This window comes from Cyprinodon variegatus, unplaced genomic scaffold, assembly GCF_000732505.1.
Source record: "Cyprinodon variegatus isolate N-32 unplaced genomic scaffold, C_variegatus-1.0 Scaffold158, whole genome shotgun sequence".
Classification (NCBI taxonomy): domain Eukaryota; kingdom Metazoa; phylum Chordata; class Actinopteri; order Cyprinodontiformes; family Cyprinodontidae; genus Cyprinodon; species Cyprinodon variegatus.
Genome location: NW_015150611.1, coordinates 853,439 through 872,482, shown reverse-complemented (window position 1 = coordinate 872,482; position 19,044 = coordinate 853,439). Strand labels below are relative to the sequence as shown.

Here is a 19,044-nt window from a genome sequence, read left to right as displayed (position 1 = left end):
TTTTTTTTAAGTTTTACACTTTGCTTAATGCAAACTGAAAATTAAACACAGTTAGTCTCAGTCACTTTGGTACATTTATTACCTTACTTTTTACATTTTTAAGAAAAAAGCAAAACCTAATTGATAATCTGCCAAAGCACACAAAATGGATACCTCATTCCTTCAAAAGCAGGTTTTCATGTCAATTAATGCGTCAGTCATCAAGAGGAACAGTCCTGACTCTATTCTTAATGAACAACAAAGTAATATGGCTTTGTCACGTTTTCATGGAAGTTTACTCTGTGAATGTTTCCCAATCCAAAAAAAAACAAGCTGGACCTTGGTGACACAACCTGAAAATGCTAAAGACAGCACCATATGCTATTTGCAAAGATATTTGAAAGCAACAATTAAGCTTTAACACATTGCTGTATTAGGTGTAACTAAAATCAAAACACTGAATATGTCTGTTGTAATTATATTTTACTGCATAGGCTATTTTTAATTCTAATTTCTTCACAGCATTGTCCAAAAAAAATAAAAAAATAAAAAAAAAATATAACCCAATTTATTTAAACCTTAACTCCTTTGGGTAGAGCTGTGTACAACTGTAATCAATATTAAAAAAAAAGGTGTGTTAATTACATCCAGATGTCAATGGCCAAACAACAGAGAGCATGGTATGGCTTTTTTAACCAAGGAAAACAACAGGAAAGGAAAGTTACAGAACATTATGATTAAATTATGTGATGCCTAGCACATCTGAAAGAAGGTCATGGAAGAAGTTCATATTAATATTTTGACTTAAAAACCAACAAAACATCAACAAATCTCCATGTGATATATTTATTCCCTAAATAAAAAAAAAATATATATATATATGCTGTGAATTGGCCATCCTTGTCCAGTAACATCATTAATATGAGATTTTAAAAAAGAACTCCCTTCTACCAACACTTAGGACCTCGTTACACTGAACCTTTCTCCAGAAAAGTCTAATTACCGTATTAAAAGGTACCTCACATCTTAGCTGCTTTCTTATCATAATTTGACAAAATAATTTCAGGTATTTTAAACTAATTAATAAAAAAAAAAAAAAAAAAAAAAACTTTCTCACACAAATATACTTTAATTAACATTAAGGATTTATCCATTGTCTTGATATTGGGACTGTGTATGTGAATGTGTTTGTGTTCTGTTATTGGGGGTGGGGGTTAGGGGTAAACCTACAGAAATTAGTAGGAAATAAAATCCCCACAAGGATAGAATTACACAATAAGTGTGTATGTATAATGTTTACCTTGTGGCTTTTGGTATTTTATTGAATTTTACTTTCACACTGTTTAACCGATTCACTCGTGAAATTTCAAAAAGAGCCGTTTAGGGGAGTCGATTCAATTTTGAAGAACTGTACTAAATGATTCGGATCTCAAAACAGAACCAATCCCCATCACCGATCGCAACACTACAAAGGTCCCGTTGCATGTTGGGTATAATATTCCTGAAGCGCCTAATGCGCATGCGCAAAAGAAAACTCCATTATTTTTGCTCGGAATTTGTAAAAAAAAAAAAAAAAAAAAAAAAAAAAAACAGTGGGTAACTGTGAATTGGGGATTACATGGGACGCTATGTGTTGTCGATACAAATTTGAATGCAACGAGAATTAGCAGAAAGAAATACCAAAGTGAGGATCGTATAGCTGTGGAGCGGGAGCGGGACATCCCTCTGTGTTGCTGGGACACTCCAGAAACAAGTAAATTTCACTCTGTTAGCTGCTCCAGATAGCTTTAGCAGGGAGCGTTAGGCGCAGTAAAATGAACCGTTATTGCCCTTTGTTTTTTTTTTAAGCCGAACTGGCTGACTAAACCCACAGAGCTGATTCATCGCGCCAATACGTCGTTTAGATTATGTAATCATCAATTTGCAATGCTTAATAAAAAAGTACTAATCATTTCCAAAACATCATCTCACCAGTTCTGTGGCTACCTAGCTAAGTCTTAATTTGAGCCCAACAAGAGCGACTTCCAAACTTGGCCAACACACAGCTTGACGCGCAGAAATGTTGTTTAGCAAATATTGACGTTAGCGGACATATGTCTGTGAGTAATTATAATAAACATAGTGTCCAGATAATAGTTTAGCTTGGGAAGCAGTTTTGTAAACTGGTCAGTTCGTGTATCCGTCGCTAAGACGCAGGAGTTTTGCATCGGGAGTGTTTTTGTGCTCCTGACAGCTGTCACGACAACAGAAGTGGATTTAGCCCGCTAGCTTAGCCGTTAGCATACACGCTAGCTACTGTGTATTTACTGCAGTATTACCAATGTATTTGTATTTATTACGAATTTTAGGGCCACTTTAGGCGTCATTCTGAATATTCTTTTATCTTCTGTGTTTGCTGTTTGTAAGGCGTCTGTTAACCCTGTAGGTAACCACTGAATAAACTTGGGGCCTAGCCAAACACGCCCTCTTACTTTAAAGTAACCCCAGCTCGCTTTAAAGTTGTACTAGTTCACAGAATCGGATATAATAATTTATCAGTCTTGACTGGATGAGGGAAGAATTATTGAATTGTTTACTTTAACCCCCTCCCCTTGGCAGATTACATAATCCACCTCCACCTTTCTTTGCAGCCTCTTCCTCATTGAAGACCCTACTCTGATGTGAGATAAACAGATTGCTCTGTTGGAAACGTCCTTAAAGTTAAGGATCAGCCTCACAGTGGTGGAAATTCCAGTTGTTTTGGACAAGTCAGGTTTTACGGGCAGTGTGAGTGCTTCTCGCCCACCAGAATGTACCTCGGACAACAGATACCATAGCCAAAATAGATCTTGGCTTCCCAAAGATGACAAGGTAGTCTGCATCTTATTATTCTGTTCTTTCTTTAGTGTTTTAACTAGTTTTAAGGGAGGGTTGCCTTTTGTTTATGTGAAATCTATCATTTTCACTGTAGCCACACCCACTACATACTAAATACAGTCTACTTTACCTTGTTTTGATTATTTTCAAGCAGATTTTACATGGGAATCTAAACAAGGAAAGATGTGTTGAAGGTTGTAACTATTTGTTTTTTTTTATTTGGGGGATTGAACTCAAAATCTTAAAATAATACAAGATTAGCGACTGTAAATTTGTTGCTGTTTGTATTTATGATTGTCATGAAATGGAACGCATTGAACTTAAAATGAGAGCTCTGATCTTCTGTAACATTTATTTTTTGGCAAATTGTTTTGAAGCTAAGATATGGAAGAAACAGGCTACATTTATCCAGAAGAATCAGAATTGGAAAAATCCTTATTGTCAAATATTGTTTTACATGTGTGACAAATTTGAGTGCTGTAAGCAAAGACATGCATGCATACAGTGTACATAAATAAGTCTGAAAATGTTTAAATTTGAAATAACCAAACGAAGGTTGTATAAACTTATTATGAGGATAGAGATGTAGAGTACAACTTTTGCTGAGATAGACCATCGTGGTACAAGCTGTATTTACTCTTAAATGTAAACCTTTTGCTTATCAAACTATGAGTGCAGTGGCAGATTCATAGCGTACTATGTCAAAATCTTGCCAATCTAAAATATTTGTGGCGTTGAAACACTACAGTTTAAAACCTTGGTTTACCTTAATACTTATCAACATATGCCTACTTATATTTCAGACAAAATTCTATGTTTTTTCTGTTCGTTTTTATCAAAGAGGTAATTTATCTCTCTAGTTGTTTTTTCAACAGATTATGTAGCTCAGGGACAATTTCCCAAACTGCACCTTTTTTTGTAATCTGTAAACAAACAATTTAATACATGACATGCTAACATCATTAAGCACCAGTTTATTTGTATTTACTGTAAAGCATTTGCATAAATTATTAAAGCACTCTTAGATATTCTCTAATCATGCTTGTATGTATAAATCATAGTCATATTCTGACATTTTTCTATAATACACCCTTTCCATTTAATTTGGCTTTGATAACCATTGGATTTAAATGAAACGTGAGATATTTAGATCCAGATAAACCAGAATAGCTTAATGGAAATTCCTATTGGCAGTTATTAATTGTAATATAACATATAATAAAGTTTCAGGATGTCAAATTAGGTGGGAATGTCCATCTGACGGTCAATACAAAATGTCATACAGCATGATTTTGTTTGTCAAGAAATTGCTTATCTGTTGCAATAAAGTCTGTTTTGACCTGGAGTAAAATCCTATTGAGTAAAGATCTTGCAAAGAATACAAAAACATAAATCAGTGTTTTAAACTCTGCTTTCTTTAACCAGTTTAGCTAACATTCTTCTAAAAGGGTACATTATCGCTTTGTTTCTATAAAGGTGCTGGCAGGGCGCAGCAACAAAATAATGGGAGGCAGTGAGACCGTCAGCGGAGACAAGGATGCGGTCCACACTGCTGCTGTGCATGTCCCCATTGGCTGGCTCCGGAGAGTGGAGGCAGGGCAGGTGACCTACGTCAGGTGTGTTGGTGCTTTTACAAACATGTAGAATGTTAAGTTCAAGTTTTTATATAAGACGACAAAATAACCTCTTTGGTAATCTGTATGATATGAAAGCTAAAGTGTTTCTTACAACAAATTTTATTTAATGCAAATTATTATTATTATGGTTTTCCTTTGTTTCTTTTATTGCAAGAAGGTGGAGTTTGAATGTTTAAAGCTATAAAAAAAAAAACCCAATGTATAAATATTTCTATTTTTTCCCTACAGTTTCTTTAAATGCACATTTCTAACTTTAATGCTGCTTTTTCATTGTGGTCCTGTACACATGAAGATGCTCCAATGTGTCTTATTATTTTGATTATTAGCTTCAGGTATTCATTGACTTTGGAAGTCTTGCATTTATTTCACCTTAAACAAAACAAAATAGGATCCGGTGTGTAGAAAATCTGTTTAATATTTGTTCTTAATTGTTGTGCTTTAATTTATGTTTCATTAAATTAATGTTTTTATTTGGGCTTGTTTTTCCTGTATAAATGTTCATTTTTGTGGCCCTTGTGCAGTATATGTTATTTTACCAATTCAATTGCATAATGTTTAAATGAAAACAGCAAGTTGAAAATTCTCGTACTCGTACTCGTACTCGTACTCGTCGTCTCCCGCTTTATCCGGAACCGGGTCGCGGGGGCAGCAGACTAAGCAGAGACTCCCAGACTTCCCTCTCCGCTGACACCTCCACCAGCATTTTTATAGTTTAATAAAGTAAATCATATGTTTGTTTTAATAGAGGTAAAAATAAATAAGTCTCACTGCATAGTAAATTGGTGAATAAACCTTGAATAATTTTTTTTTCCCAGTGATGGGTGTCCTTCCCTGAATGTGTTTTGTTCTTTGTAGAATTTGGAGAATAAGCATAACATTTGGCTAAGTAGGCCTTTCATTCCCACATCATTTTTATTGTTTTGATCTGAAACTGTAATAACAAAACAAGTAAGTAAATTTGTTATTAATATCTATTACCATCCTCACTGTAGTCCCAGTGGAACAACCCTGTCCACACTGGATGAGGTCAAGACCTACCTGCTGACTGATGGTACCTGCAAATGTGGTCTGGAGTGCCCACTCATCATTCATAAGGTAAAATTATGCTTTAAGTTTGTTTGTAGAAAAAATTATCAAACTGTGTTTTATTGACTTGTTGTTTTTTTTTTGAATGAGCAGAAATACCTGAATCATTGCCCTTTATGAATGGTTTTCCCTTAAAGCTCTGTTTAATCCTCTTTCTCAATCTGCACCATGCAGGTTTTCAACTTCAGTGTTGGTGTGAAGGTGGAACAGAACAGTCAGCCGTCATGTAAAGCAGAGCAGGACATGACCAAATTGTGCAATCACCGCCGGAAAGTGGTGGCGATGGCGGCTCTTTGTCGGAGTATGCAGGCCTCACAGCTTCCGTTTACCAACTTTCATCATCCAGGTAACGTTCATCACCTCAGGGACAACTAGAATTCTGCACCTTTTCTTTTAAAAAGTAGAGAGAAAGAACTGTCCCTCCAGGGTAATTTCTTCCATTACTGGCAGTCTAAGCATTAAATATATTTCTAGAGAACATATTGCATCTTAATTCAGCTACTGTTGAACTGAAAATCAGAAAAACAAATACACAATATTCACAGGGGGATGGTCATTAGACTACAAACGTGTATTTCATTCTTCACATAAATGCAACCATAATGTGATGGAATGCAAGATACAGGAAGAAAATTATAAAACTGAAGGGACAGCAATAATTTTTTTATGACTCCTAATCATATGTTGCATTTCTTAATAAAGGTATCATTCCTGTAGTGAAGCATGGTGGTGGCAGCATCCTGCTGAGGGTATGCCAAATTAAAGACAGAACTGACAGATGATGGAAGGAGCTAAATACTGTGCACTCCTGCAGAAATGGTTGTTAATGACTTTGTGAAGAATTTGAGATAGGCAGAGCTTCACCTTCACCTCATGAAAACATCTTCAAACATCCAGAAAGATAGGCTCAGAAACAGTGAAGATCTCTGCATTTTCATATTGAGAGTTGCTTGGTCAAGTTTGAGACCCAAATCCAACCCCTGTCACACCTTAAAGATTTAGCCAGCATCTATCTGATGTCCCAGAATCTTCTAAAACGCTGGCAGATGCTGAACTATCTATGTATTTTTTTCAAGTTTGGACGTTTACCTGACATATTCGTAACAAGTCCAGAACTTATGTCCGACAACAGCCTAACTTATGCATAATGCAAGGCAGCGTAATGCCCATGAAATGTCACAAGCCAGTGTCCTGAGGGGGGCAGCAATGCCCCCGAAGGTGCCTGGCCTGCATATAAAGATTAATTTGATTGCGGTGTTAAGCTGCTGTTTACTGCCCACAGAAAAAAAAGAATAAATAAATAAAAAAGAAGGTTTGCAGTTGCAGCAGATTCAGCGTCATGTCTGCTAGGAAGTTTGTTGGTCACAGGGAGGATCCATCACACTCATCTTCTTGCTCACCCTATGATGGGGATCAAGTCTGGAGGAGTACTGACAGTTTCCTCCTGTGAACCCCTTTTTATAACAAAATGCAGCCAATACAGCATTAAATGGAAGCTGTATGTTAGAAACACGTTCAGCGGATGTCTGGAACACGTCAAATACCTTGGTATGTGTTGGAGATAAATTCTTGATAGGTTCCGCATTAGTTATGCACAACTTACTCATAGGTTTTGGATAAGCTAGACACCATGACTTATGAGTAAGTAACACTTAACGTATGTCAATGAGGACATAACGTACTGGTAGTTTATGGCCCATGTATGAGCATAAGCTGGCATGTGTCAAGAAGTTTCGAACATGCTCATAATTTCTTGAGGTACTTGCCATAAGTCGACGTGTGACAGCATAACCGGTAACTTATCCAACATACGCCAGCGTTTTTGCCACTTTTTTCGTACATCAGGGATACGCTGGCTATATCGTCAAGGTGTGACCGGGGCATTACCAGTGACAAGATTTAAACGGTGCACTTTCACATTAGCTCTTGGTCTAATGCGACATAGTCTGAGCTATTTTGCAAAGAAAAACTCAATAAAAGTTTAGCCTTCAGATAAACGAACCTGGTAGAGATTAGCCTTAAAGGCCTGGAGCTGTAATTGAAAAAAAAGATGCTGGTTTTCAATCTCTAGGGACAGATTTGTCTTTACAAAAAAAGTAAATTTTATTCTGTCAGATAATTATGTGTAGCAAGAAGAAGAACAGGGATCTATTATGCAACGTTTATTATATGAAAGCGCTAAAAATTGTCAAAATAAGTTTGTAAGTGGACCAACTGTGGGAATGTTCAAGGAATAGGAGTTTTAAAACTTCCCCCTCTTTTTTAATTAAATCTCAGCCATGATGTCAGGAAATTATGAGTTTTCCAACACTGTGGCCCTTTTGATTATGCATACCTTCTCTGGAAACCAAACAATAGATCCTGGCCTTGGAGCTGCTCTGTTTAGAAATGAGAGACTCTTGGTATTTCACTGCCTGAATTATCCTTTCCTTCCAGAAATGAGGCTGTGCTTGAAGAGCCAAGCAAGGCAGCTTTTTTAATGTTTTTCTACCGTTTTATGTTTGACTTAAACTCTTAACTTTTTTGTGTGTGTGTGTGTGTGTGTTCCAATTTTCAGATGTACCTCGAGGGGAAAGCAAAGATCCAAAAAAGGAACATTCAGAGCGTAAAGAAGATGACCGTGGACTTTTTTATTCAAAACACAATCCAGTACCAACTCGGGGACACAGCAACAATCACCCGAACCCGTGCCCCAGCCCTAAATCCTCCCATCAGTTTATCTATCCATATAATGGTTCCTCCTCTGTGCTTAATACTAGCACCAATTGTCACCATCCGCTGGATGCTTATAGGAGACATCATCATCATCCTCCTGTGTCAGCATCCTCCATTGCCTCCTCTAGCTCTTCGTTTCCACCTCACAGCCCTGCCCAGAGGTCACCCCACACCCCAACACCTCAAAACCCCAGTCAAGGTCAAACAACACCCAAAACCCCTGAGACCCCTGGCTCTCCTTGGTTAGGACCCCTGTCTTCGCCCCCTCCCTCTTCCCCAATGGCCCTAGGAGGAGTGAGAGGGGCACAGACTCATACTCATTTCCCCTTAACTCCCCTTTCTCCATCTAACTCCTTCTCCCCTTCTGTCCATACCATGGGTATGTCTTCTCACCAGCGGTCCCGCCACCCATCAGCCTCTCCCTCTTCTGTGTCTGAGCATGGAGGAGGCACCGCAGAAGCAGGAGGACTGATGGGAAATAACTTGCCTCACAGAAGGAAGTCTGCCTCTTCCTCTCCGCACTCTCCAGTCCCTGGCGGCTCCCCTCTTCCCAGCCCCCACTTCCCCAAATGCAAGCTGGAAGATATCTTGGAGCAGTTAAAGAACTCAGGCAACAGCAGCACTAATAACCACCACATCCTGAACCTTGCTAATCCTTCATTACTGACCAACCAAAGCAGTAGTCACCCTCATGCTGTCTCCTCAAAGCCCTCTAAGAGCACCGTGACTCCAGCCGACAGTGCAGGACCAAAAGCTTTTGGCTCGAATCAGTCAGGAGCCTCTAACATGCCTCTGGGGCAACTGATGAACCACCACTATAGCCATCAGGGCAAGCTGCCGCACCCAGTTCCCTTCCCTGCCAGTAGCCTGCTCTCTGCAGCAGCCAAGGCTCAGCTGGCTAACCAGATAACCCAGGGCTCACACGTGTCCAGCAGTCCAGGGAACTTGCACTCCTCTCTGGATGTTTTGAAAGAGGCACAACAGCAACAAAAGGTAACAAACAGCACTTTACATAACAGCACCACTCCCCCCTCCATTGCTTCTGCTAGGCTTCCTCATCCCTCCCTTGCAGCAGCTCCTGCTGTACTCTTTTCCCCATCCCAAACTCTGGCCCAGTCCCCGGTGTCCTCCTCGCCTCCAGCAGCCGAACGCAACGCCTCGCACAGGAAGAGACAGCGGCGATCTCCCACGGTCATCAGTATGCTGAGAGACACGCAGCCGCTGGCCAATGGGGTTCGAAAGACTACATCTGATGAGGCTGTGTCTGCTACAGTTATCAACCTTTCCTCATCTTCCACATCCTTCCCTTCCACCCCTCTCTCCTACTCTACCTCAGCTGTGCAGAATCGGAGTACTGTCACGTTGGAAAACCATCATCTAAGCCTCCCCGGGCAGATGCCCAGACTCCTTCCTCCTACAGGACATCTTTCCAGGCCTCCTCGGCCGAACGAGGCTCTGAATTTCACTACAGCCCTGACGCCCACATCTCTTGGCTTGGATCCCCCGACCCAGCCCCTGTCCGCTCTGTTACACCTGCTTAGTGTGCAGAACGCACAGGCTACCGCATCAAACTCGGCCTCAGCTCAGTCTAGAACGAGCGACGGAGGTGGACACACTAATGAACAGATCCTGAGGCAGTCCCAATCCTCTCCACCTGCTAATTCTAATGTCAGGCACCTGCAGACTCGACCCTTATGCCAAACGGATAACACTAATCCCCTACCACTGCTGCAGCAGCCACTTTCTTCCCCACCAACCTCCTCTTCTGTGACATTACAGTCTCAGTCTCCTCCACATTCTACAACATCAAATCCACTTCAAAGAGGCTCTCCTTGTAAGTCAAATGAAGTTGTGCAGAACAACTGTGACCCACCCCACCGGACATCTTCCTCTGTGGTAGACATGGATCAGCCATCTGATAATCACGTTCCCACAACAGACTCTGTTTCCCAAACATCGGTGGGGCTGAGTCATACTGAAGCCAATGCTTCCACAGGAGCACCGTCTTCTCCAAAGCCTCTGGATCTTAGTAACCATGTCCTGGCTCTTTTCTCTGCGCCCTCCACCATGACCCAGGAGGAGGCAGATTCCTCCAGCTATGCCACTGTTGCTGATGTTTCTACCCCAGAAAATCCTACAGCAGGTACAACAGATTTTCTTCCATTGTGTTCTCGATTTAGTCTCCTTTGCTAAAAGATTAAAACCTATTAGGCTTTCACATTTTGTCATGTTAGGACGACAAAATTCAGTGTATTTTTTGCTGATTGTGTGAGATGAATGCAAAACAAAGCAGTGCATAGCTGTGGAGTGGTTAAACAGTTTTTGCACCCAGAGGCGGACATGTTTGTCTATTCTTTGTAAAATAGTTCATACTAAGGAGAATCTCGCCCTATATCATTAAGAAACAACATAGATTTTGACTTTAATTGTTCTAAATCAGTGATTTATGTTTTAAAAATAATCAACAAAACGTAGGATTGTCCTTCAAGATGAAATCCTGCTCAGGCTGAAGTGTTTTGCAGCTTCTGACAGTTTTTTATTTTCCAGGATTGTCATTAAGGATTCGACCCACACACTGTACAGTTAAACGCACTGTGGCAGGATCAGTCTGCTTGATATCACAGTTAGGAAGGACTGTCTGGATGCAAGTTTTATAGCATTACATTGTGTTAATATATATTTAGAAGGACTTTAAACTGCTCCTGATATGGTGACATGCTAAAGCTCTGAGAGGCTGAGGATGTTTTCTATTATAAAGAAAGGAAAGTGCTCTCCTTACCTGGCCTGTCAGTTCAGGTATTCGGCAATATCCTGATGAGTTTGCAGTTTGTTGCTCTCTTGCCAATTTGTCGGCATAGTGTCCCTTGATCATCCTTGACCATCTGAAGTATTCACACTCTTTATTTATAAGGCAGTTAATTGCTCTGTTGCTACTTTGTGTTTGTTTGTCACATTAAATCTCCCTCAAATACACAGAATTTTATGACTAGTAGCTTTGAAAATGCAGCCAATGATGCCATGTTCAGTAGTTGGCAACATATTTAAAATGTAAATGTTAAACTCTGTGTTTTTTTTCTGATTCGTTCTTTGGATCTTTGCTTCCTATCATATCCTGGTGAATCTGTGCTTTTTAAGTTGAATGTTGGCTTTTGTGTCAGAGCTGCCAGTTCTTTGGACGTTTATTGTTCTTTCTTATATGCCTTTAAAATTCTTTTTCTGTTTTTGAACTCAACCTAAATAAAAGTTTATTGTTTCCACAGTTCAAGAGGAGGCTGAACATTTGGACCCAAAGACGTCTTCGATGACATCCCCTCCAGCCTCCACTAGTCCCACATTCACTGCCTCTGCAAACCAAGAAGAGGATCACAGTCGGGCCAGCTCTCCAAATGTGTCAGATTCATCAGCGCCCTTAGCTTTGGCCGAAGCCTTTCCGTTCATGAACCAGGAGCAGCTGCTTCAGCTGCTGTCATCTACAGGAGGCCTACCATCCCTTCTGGATTCCACAGTCCTGGCTTCGTTGCCCCTAGGGGGGCTTTGGTTGGGAGGGCAGCATGCACAGTTACCCCCTGCCTCGGTTACACCTCAGCCACCAGAGCAGCACCAATCAGAGCAGCCGCATTTACTGGTGCAAGACACACAGCAACAGAACCAAGACCAACAACAGAAGCAGCAGCAGGTTAACAACAATCCTTTGTTTCCTTTGTGGCCTTTGTTGAGCGGAGGACAAGGGGAGCTGCCACTGAATCTTTTGGGCCTCCTGAACCCACTTGCTGCCTCTGCACCATCTGCAGGACAGGAACCTGATTTAACAGAAAGAACAAGTCTACAGGCCCTGCTCATGGCTTCTGTTTTAGTCGGGCAGCAGCCAGCCTCTTTGTTACCTCTGTCTGTGCTGGGTCATCTGAACCAGATCAGCTTAGAAGTTCCTATTCAGCAATCGCAACAGATCCCGGCCACTTTGGAGGGCCTCAACCTGGATAAGACCTCCGCCCTCCTTGATCCAACCTCTCTCACAGGCTCTGGTCTCTTAGACATATCCCACGGCCTTCTTCCTATTACTGCTGGAGCAGAGAACCCTATCCAAGCCCTGCAGTCTCTGCTCCTTCCTGCCACTCTTCCTCCTCCCCCTGCAGCCTTCCTGCCCCTCAGCCCTGCTCTTCTCACAGCTGCCCTGAGCTCTGCTGAGCTCCACTCTCCTCCCAATACCCAGTTAGCTCCCGCACAGCAAACCCAACATCCCCAACCTCAGGTAGGCTCCTACCTTCTGTTAGCTTTTTTCCTTTGAACTCATCCCTATTGCCTTTCACGACCATGTGGTTTCATTCAATTAACTGCTCTGTTGTTATCCCAGTGTTTGCTCAAAATCTTAAAAGGGTTAGCATCCCTTTCTTTCCCCCATAGGATTCCAGGTTTAGTAGTAAATCATTAAGTTATTTCTTATTATATAAATCTGTTCCACTAGTTTCAGCCATCATTATTATCCATAAAATAGAACGCAGCAATCGATTAGAACAGATGCTGCTTGGATTTATCATGCAGTCTTTTTAATGAATCTAAACTTTGTTTGTTTTCTCTTTTAAACATGTACCCTGGTCTCTGTTATTCTTTGCTACGCAGGTACCAACCGATACAGCTGTTGACACCCTCATTCCTGTGTCCCTCCAAGGCAAAGACAACGCCCTCCTCCAACAATTACTTCCCACTTTGCTTAACCCCTCTATGTTAGGTGAGTTGGGGTCTAACCCTAAACCTTTTCTTATTATTTTTTTTGTTCCTTAGTTGTAGTGTTTTTTTGTTTTTTTATCTGAGAAAATCACTGCCTTTTTTTGACTGTTTTCCTTTTAGGAGACGTTCCTGCCATCGCTGGGCTGCAGAACATGGTCGGCATCGGAGCAGGTTCCATTTTTCTGTCCCCTGTTCAAGCTTCTGCTTTGGGTTTGCTGCAGAGCCCTGATGGAGGAATCAACTTACTCAATAACATCCAGGTAGGTTATTAGGATGCTGATTATTAGACTTCAGAGATTAGGTGTTTTTAATTAGTCAACCGGAGCCTTCTTGGGTTACTGCATGTCAAGGAAATTACCGGCTTTAGAGGAAATCATTGGGCCCAGAATAGGCAATAAAAAAGTCACCCAGAATTTGCACGAAATAAAGAATTGAGTGATATAGCTTGATTTCCCCCATAATTTAAATAAAGTTAATTGATAGAAAAGATTCAATAAATTAGGCAGTTTATTTATATTTGGCATCAGTAATATCTGAAAAGAACAAAGAGGATGTAGCCTCTGACTGTGAGAAGGAAAGTATTTTCCATTTTTATTTCAGTCTTAAATCAGCTCAGTTTTTTTTTTTTTTTCCTGGAGAACGCAGGTCATTTTCTAATTATTAGAAACAAAGAGGCTGCAATCATTTCCGAATCCATTTTTCCATTGCAGACAGACTGAAGGCTGGAAAGGATCAATCAGTACAGCCTTCCTGCTGCCTATTAAATGTCTCGCTCCATCTTTGGCAGACATGTCTTGCTGTGGCACAGAAAATTTGGCCTCCTCATAAATAGCCCTGTCTGTGCATTACTAAACCTAAGTATTAGACCATTTGATACCTAATGACTCAGTAAGAGATTTCACAATAAAGTGTGTTGTACTCAGGATGATGCAGCAGTCCATAATATTTTTACTGATGAAATAGTTCAGATTTTTATTTGTCATCTTTGCGGTGCTATTAAGCTGAAGTTTGACCCCTCCCAAATAATTCCTTCTCAGCCTTTGACTGTCAGCCATGTTGTTTCTTTTCCGTCTAGCTGAACCTCGCACCACCCTCGGATGGAGAGAAACCTGGCTCTCTGCAGGAAACCCAAAGATCGACAGCACAGGAAGATTTACCCGGCAGTGAAATTACCCCTGAAGTAGTCCCATGTTCTGTTTCAGCTCTGGCTCCACCCTCTGCTCAAGAACCCACCCCGCCGGCGCACAGGGTGTCCGAGAGCAGGTCTGTCATTGACCCTTACACTTCTTTCATGGACACTATTTACACTTCTTTTCTTCAAGTGAGTGCTAAAGAGCAGGAAGACGGGGCTCAGCTGGGGCCATCGGACCCCACCTCACCCTTCTGTGCCTTACCACCGGTTTCTTTTCCTTTGGAGCACCACAGCTCATCCACTAATGTCCCAACTCTGCCCCAGGCAAGTGCCCCCGTCTCTCTAAGCCCACGGCGAGCTTGTTCACTTCGCAACCCAGACTTATCACGACTCAGTCTAGAAGCTACAGCTCATTCTCCGGCCCAGGGGACACCTAAACCCACCGAGGATGGGCCTACATCTCCCCTCCAGAGAAAGCCCGTCATAGAGGGACCTACCCACCTGGATCCCCCTTTGCCACCTAATTACTTGGAGGAAACTAAAACAGACTGTACTGGTGCTGCAGTCGCTGTTTCTCCTTTTGTGGAGACAGGCGTGGATAAGCAGGGACAACCCCACCATGTGGGATACCTCAGTCCCAGAGACGGATGCAGCGAGAGACCCAATGAGGAGACGGCGGATCCACTCCTGCTCACTGGACAGGGCATGGTAGGCGTTCTGAATCACTTTCTGTGGCTCTACAGTTTGAGTCCATTATTGCTCGGATTTAAGAAAATCTGGAATGAATTAGAATAGCCATTAACACAGACATTCATTATATTGTTCCTGTAATCTTATCTCTGCTTCTAAATCTCAAGGGTCAAGCAGGGGCGGCGGGTGGAGCCAGAAGAGGAAGAAAAAGAAAACAAACGTAAGTTCATCCATGATATTCTCTGGAATCACTGTACTGCTCGTTTATTCAGTGTAAACACATTCTAATGCTTGAGGCTGATTGAGCAGAAAGCTGGATTACTGATCGCTCTTGTATTTTTTCTCTTTATCAGGCTTCAGAACGTTCTAGAGGATTTCAGAGACATGGATGCGACAGCACTAGAGGAAACCAAGGCTACAGTAAGACAGCTGCCCCTTTCATCTGTTCCCATGTTGTTTTTTTGATTGTGATAAATAAGATTCCTTCCAGTCAGTCTTACTTAAAGGTTTTAGATTAAAGGAAAATCTGCTCATTATATACAGTCACAGACTTTGCAGCAATTAGAGAAAAAAGCTATAGGAAATACAAGTTTTTGTTTGGTAATCCTGAGCTGTTCGAACGCAGCTGTTCCTGCTCATACAGTTCAGATCTCATCAAAGTTATTAATTTTAATAAAGTATTTAAACCAGCTAGGGACTTATTGGGGGTCTCAGTGTCTTATTCTAAGATCTAAGTTTGCTCTCATTACAGTGAGCTTTGCTATGAGACGTTTAAAGGCTAGAATAAGTCTGTTGTTCAGAAACTTTCTTGTGCATGAATGAACTCAGTTCATATGCTGTCTGGACAAACACAGATGGTGATTTTATTATTTTGCAGGTCTGGAGAGGTTTTCCAGGATAGTTTTTTTACTTTTAGTCCCTGTCCCAATGTCAAATATCATTCTTCCCTTTGTCTCTATCCTTTGTTTTCTTTGTTTCTTCCTTGTTCTCATTCTTCTTTCCCTCACTTTAATCTAACCCTAACCCTTCTTTCCATTTGTCATCTTCCTGCCGTTTGTCCTACCTTCCTTCATGTATTCCTTTCCTAAGAAAAAAGTGACAGACCGAGAACTTTGGACAACTGAGTTTACCAAAAACATGAGTTTCCCATAAAGGATGGGCTTTAAACCTGGATAAAGGAGTGAAAACAGTGAGTTCCATCTTTATTTGACCTTTTTTTTTTTTTTTTCCCCACTACAGGCAGAACTCCTGAAGCCGGACAGGTCTGTGCGTGGTAGACGGAGGCGAGGTACCAGATCTCAGAGGCAGTGATTAGTGGAAGAATCTGTTCAGCAGTAAGCAGTCGGCCAGACACCTCCCTACGAGTCCACTTCACCTCTCTGCTGTCCTCACTACTGCTAAGACCTTTTAATGGAAAAACCAACTGCACTAATCAGATGCTGTTGTCAGGTCATGAATACGGCAACCACTATTTAAAATAACGCATAGGAGAAAGATATAGTCAGATGAATTTATTTTTAAACCGTGGGGTTTGGGGGGGTGGGGAGATTTTCATGGATAGTTTTTTCACTAGATTTTCTCTTTTAAGTCATAAAACAACGTCTAGACTTTTTGATCAGAGACCTTTCAACTAGGTTGAAAGAGGAGTACTGTTTTCTTCTCATCGGTGTGTTACTATGAGTCAGGATAAAGCCCGTCTACTTGAACGATGTTCTGTGTTGAAAGTGTGTCTCCTCAGCGTCTGTGTGTGTGTGTGTGTGTGTGTGTGTGTGTGTGTGTGTGTGAATTGGTGTCTTTTTGCGTGTTTGAGTGTGAGCTGTTGCTGAGCCCCAATCGTGTTTGTCAAAATTGTTTCGGTATCAGTATAGAAAAAACCCGTCTCTCATAGCTGTTGTATTTTGAAGACGGTGGGCGTATTTGAAAGTCAATTTTTAGGGTTTAAGAAAGCACAGAAAAACTGTGAGAAAGGAATTCATGAATTTTGTTGACCTCAGATTGGACTTTGCTAAGGAAATGGTTTGGTACTGGTTTCATTGGCTGTTTACAACAATCACCTAAAAAAAAAAAAACAATATGGCTGTTCATTATAACCGTTTATTACCTTCAAGGATTGCTTTCCATTTTAATAGGCCTATATCATGCAAAATTGACTTCTTTTTAGCCTTTAACTTTGTTTTTTAATGCTTTTCCTTCATCAAAATCATGCACAAAAAACACCCATTTTCTCTGATCAGTGAGGCAAAGCGTGAAGATTCCGGCTTAAAGTTAAGACCAAGTGGCTCTTTTAGCAACAGGGATGCGACCTCTCTTTTTTTTTAGGTAATTTTTAAATCCTAAAATCTGTTCTTTGGCATCTATCAGTCTCCAGAAGTGCCATGATATGGCGACGTCACGAAAGTAGCTTGGAAGTGTTTTTTACGACAGTGTTGGAAGAAGAAAACTACATTTCATTACAAACACAGTTCTAAGGGCATCATTTCATCATATATTTGATTACAGGTGACGTTCACAGGCTTAAAAAAAAAGCATGATATAGGCCTTTAAAATTTTTTTTTTAAGCTAAGGTTTCTAATCACATTTCACCTATTATTTGACCCTCCATGATGAATTACATGTAGCTATAATATGATGGAGAGCATTTTAAAGAAGAAAAACTCCCGTCTACTTACTACAGATTGAATTATTTGCACAAACTTTGTGGTTAAGGAAAGTACTGTATGTCCTTTATAATTGGTGAAGTGGTTTGCAAGGATATTAAGACAGCGTGATGGTGTACGTCTGTATAACTGTCTGTGTGCGTACTGTGGACATGGAGTGATACATCTCTCCTCCCTTTGTTTCCTCATATCAGTCTCTCAGCTCTCTCCGCCACTCACTGCCCTGCCCCAGGAGTTTTGGCATCTCCATCTGTATTTAAAAAAAATTGAAAGAAAACCGAAAAGAAAAGCAGATTATGCAATTTCTATACTTGGACATTTGTATATATGTACAGTTAATGTGTTTGATTTTATATTGTCAGAGAAACAACAGAGAAAACAATTGTGAATTTCCTTGGAATTGTAATTATTTTTCTCATTCTACCCCTTTTGCTTTCAATACCTATGTTTAAAAAAAAAAAAGACGATTAAATTGTGGACTGTAGCGTTCTTTTTATATGGGAGTCATTTTTTTATTTAATATTAAACTATTTACACAAATTGTATGCTTTGTTTCTTTTATTGATTAGTGCCATTAAAGTATTAAATTTTCACACTTATGTACATGAAATTATTTCTGCAAATTATACATGTTAGAATTTGAACTAATGTGTTAATATTCACTAAATGTGAATCTTTGGAAACTGATTTTAATGTTCAAAAATGTATTTATAAATCTGGATTTTTCTAGTTACAATTCATCTCAGTGGATTTCACTTTTTCTTGTTTTAAGGATTGGCTTTGGATTTCTTCACAGATTTCTCTCAGATCTATTTGCTATGTTCACTAAGGTTCTCTTTCAAAACTCAGGCAGAGCAGCTGGATTTATACTAAGATTTTTTTTTTTTTTTTTAACACAAGGCAGTTTGTTGCAAAACCACCTGACTACAAGTAAACAGAACACTTTTCAGATTGTATTTTAAAAAGACAAAACAAAAAAACTGATTTAAAATGCATTCAGGTTAAAAGTCTTGAACATAGTTTTAGTCATAAACATGAACTTGACCAACAGCTGGCACCGTCAAACATTTGTCCAATAAAGACCTAATTAATTAATTATTACTTTGTTTTGTTTTTCTGCTTTAAAAGACAGTCCTGTACAGCTCTTCTTTAGTATGGCAACACTATTAGAATATATCAGTCTCCGGTTGCAAACTGACACAATTTAAAGATGTTCCTGGGGTGTTGATACTTTTTCAGCTTTAACCTAAAGAAATACTTTGGAAAAATAAAAAAAAAAATACCGAAAGTAGAGTACATCATATGTTGTGTAAAAGTGAAATGCCGACATCTTAAGCTAATCTATTTTAAAACGGGCATCTTCACCTTTTTTCCTAAATTAATTCAAGGATTTTCCAAGAAAATCTGCTGTGCATCACTAAACCCCTTAAGTGATGATTGATTTAAATCATTAATCATTTATTTTCAGCTTGGATATGGTGGTGCTCCTATTCAGTTCTGGCTTCCACTTCTTTAACGATGCATCAGGGGCGGAGCTAGAGAGGTGGCCATGGCCACCCTTACCCAA

The 19,044-nt window shown here is 40.2% G+C and overlaps 1 protein-coding gene across 1 annotated transcript; it reads left to right on the top strand.

The window, feature by feature from the left end:
• Positions 1-1,545: 1,545 nt before the first annotated feature.
• LOC107086680 (mucin-5AC-like) lies at positions 1,546-16,353 on the top strand. The gene is made up of 13 exons (XM_015377783.1): positions 1,546-1,732; positions 2,610-2,829; positions 4,312-4,451; positions 5,465-5,567; positions 5,733-5,904; positions 8,116-10,416; positions 11,534-12,522; positions 12,891-12,999; positions 13,119-13,258; positions 14,074-14,838; positions 14,988-15,040; positions 15,174-15,240; positions 16,060-16,353. The coding sequence occupies exons 3-13, from the start codon at positions 4,339-4,341 to the stop codon at positions 16,129-16,131; spliced, it is 4,884 nt and encodes a 1,627-aa protein (XP_015233269.1). The 5' UTR covers positions 1,546-1,732; positions 2,610-2,829; positions 4,312-4,338; the 3' UTR covers positions 16,132-16,353.
• Positions 16,354-19,044: the final 2,691 nt, after the last annotated feature.

What these genes read in the sequence shown, in the direction of transcription:
- LOC107086680 (XM_015377783.1), top strand. Translation starts at nt 4,339, where the DNA reads ATGGGAGGCAGTGAGACCGTCAGCGGAGACAAGGATGCGGTCCACACT. An exon ending in CCCAGAAAATCCTACAGCAG is followed by an intron (nt 10,417 to 11,533) that starts GTACAACAGATT and finishes TTGTTTCCACAG; the next exon opens with TTCAAGAGGAGGCTGAACAT. An exon ending in ACTTACTCAATAACATCCAG is followed by an intron (nt 13,259 to 14,073) that starts GTAGGTTATTAG and finishes TTTTCCGTCTAG; the next exon opens with CTGAACCTCGCACCACCCTC.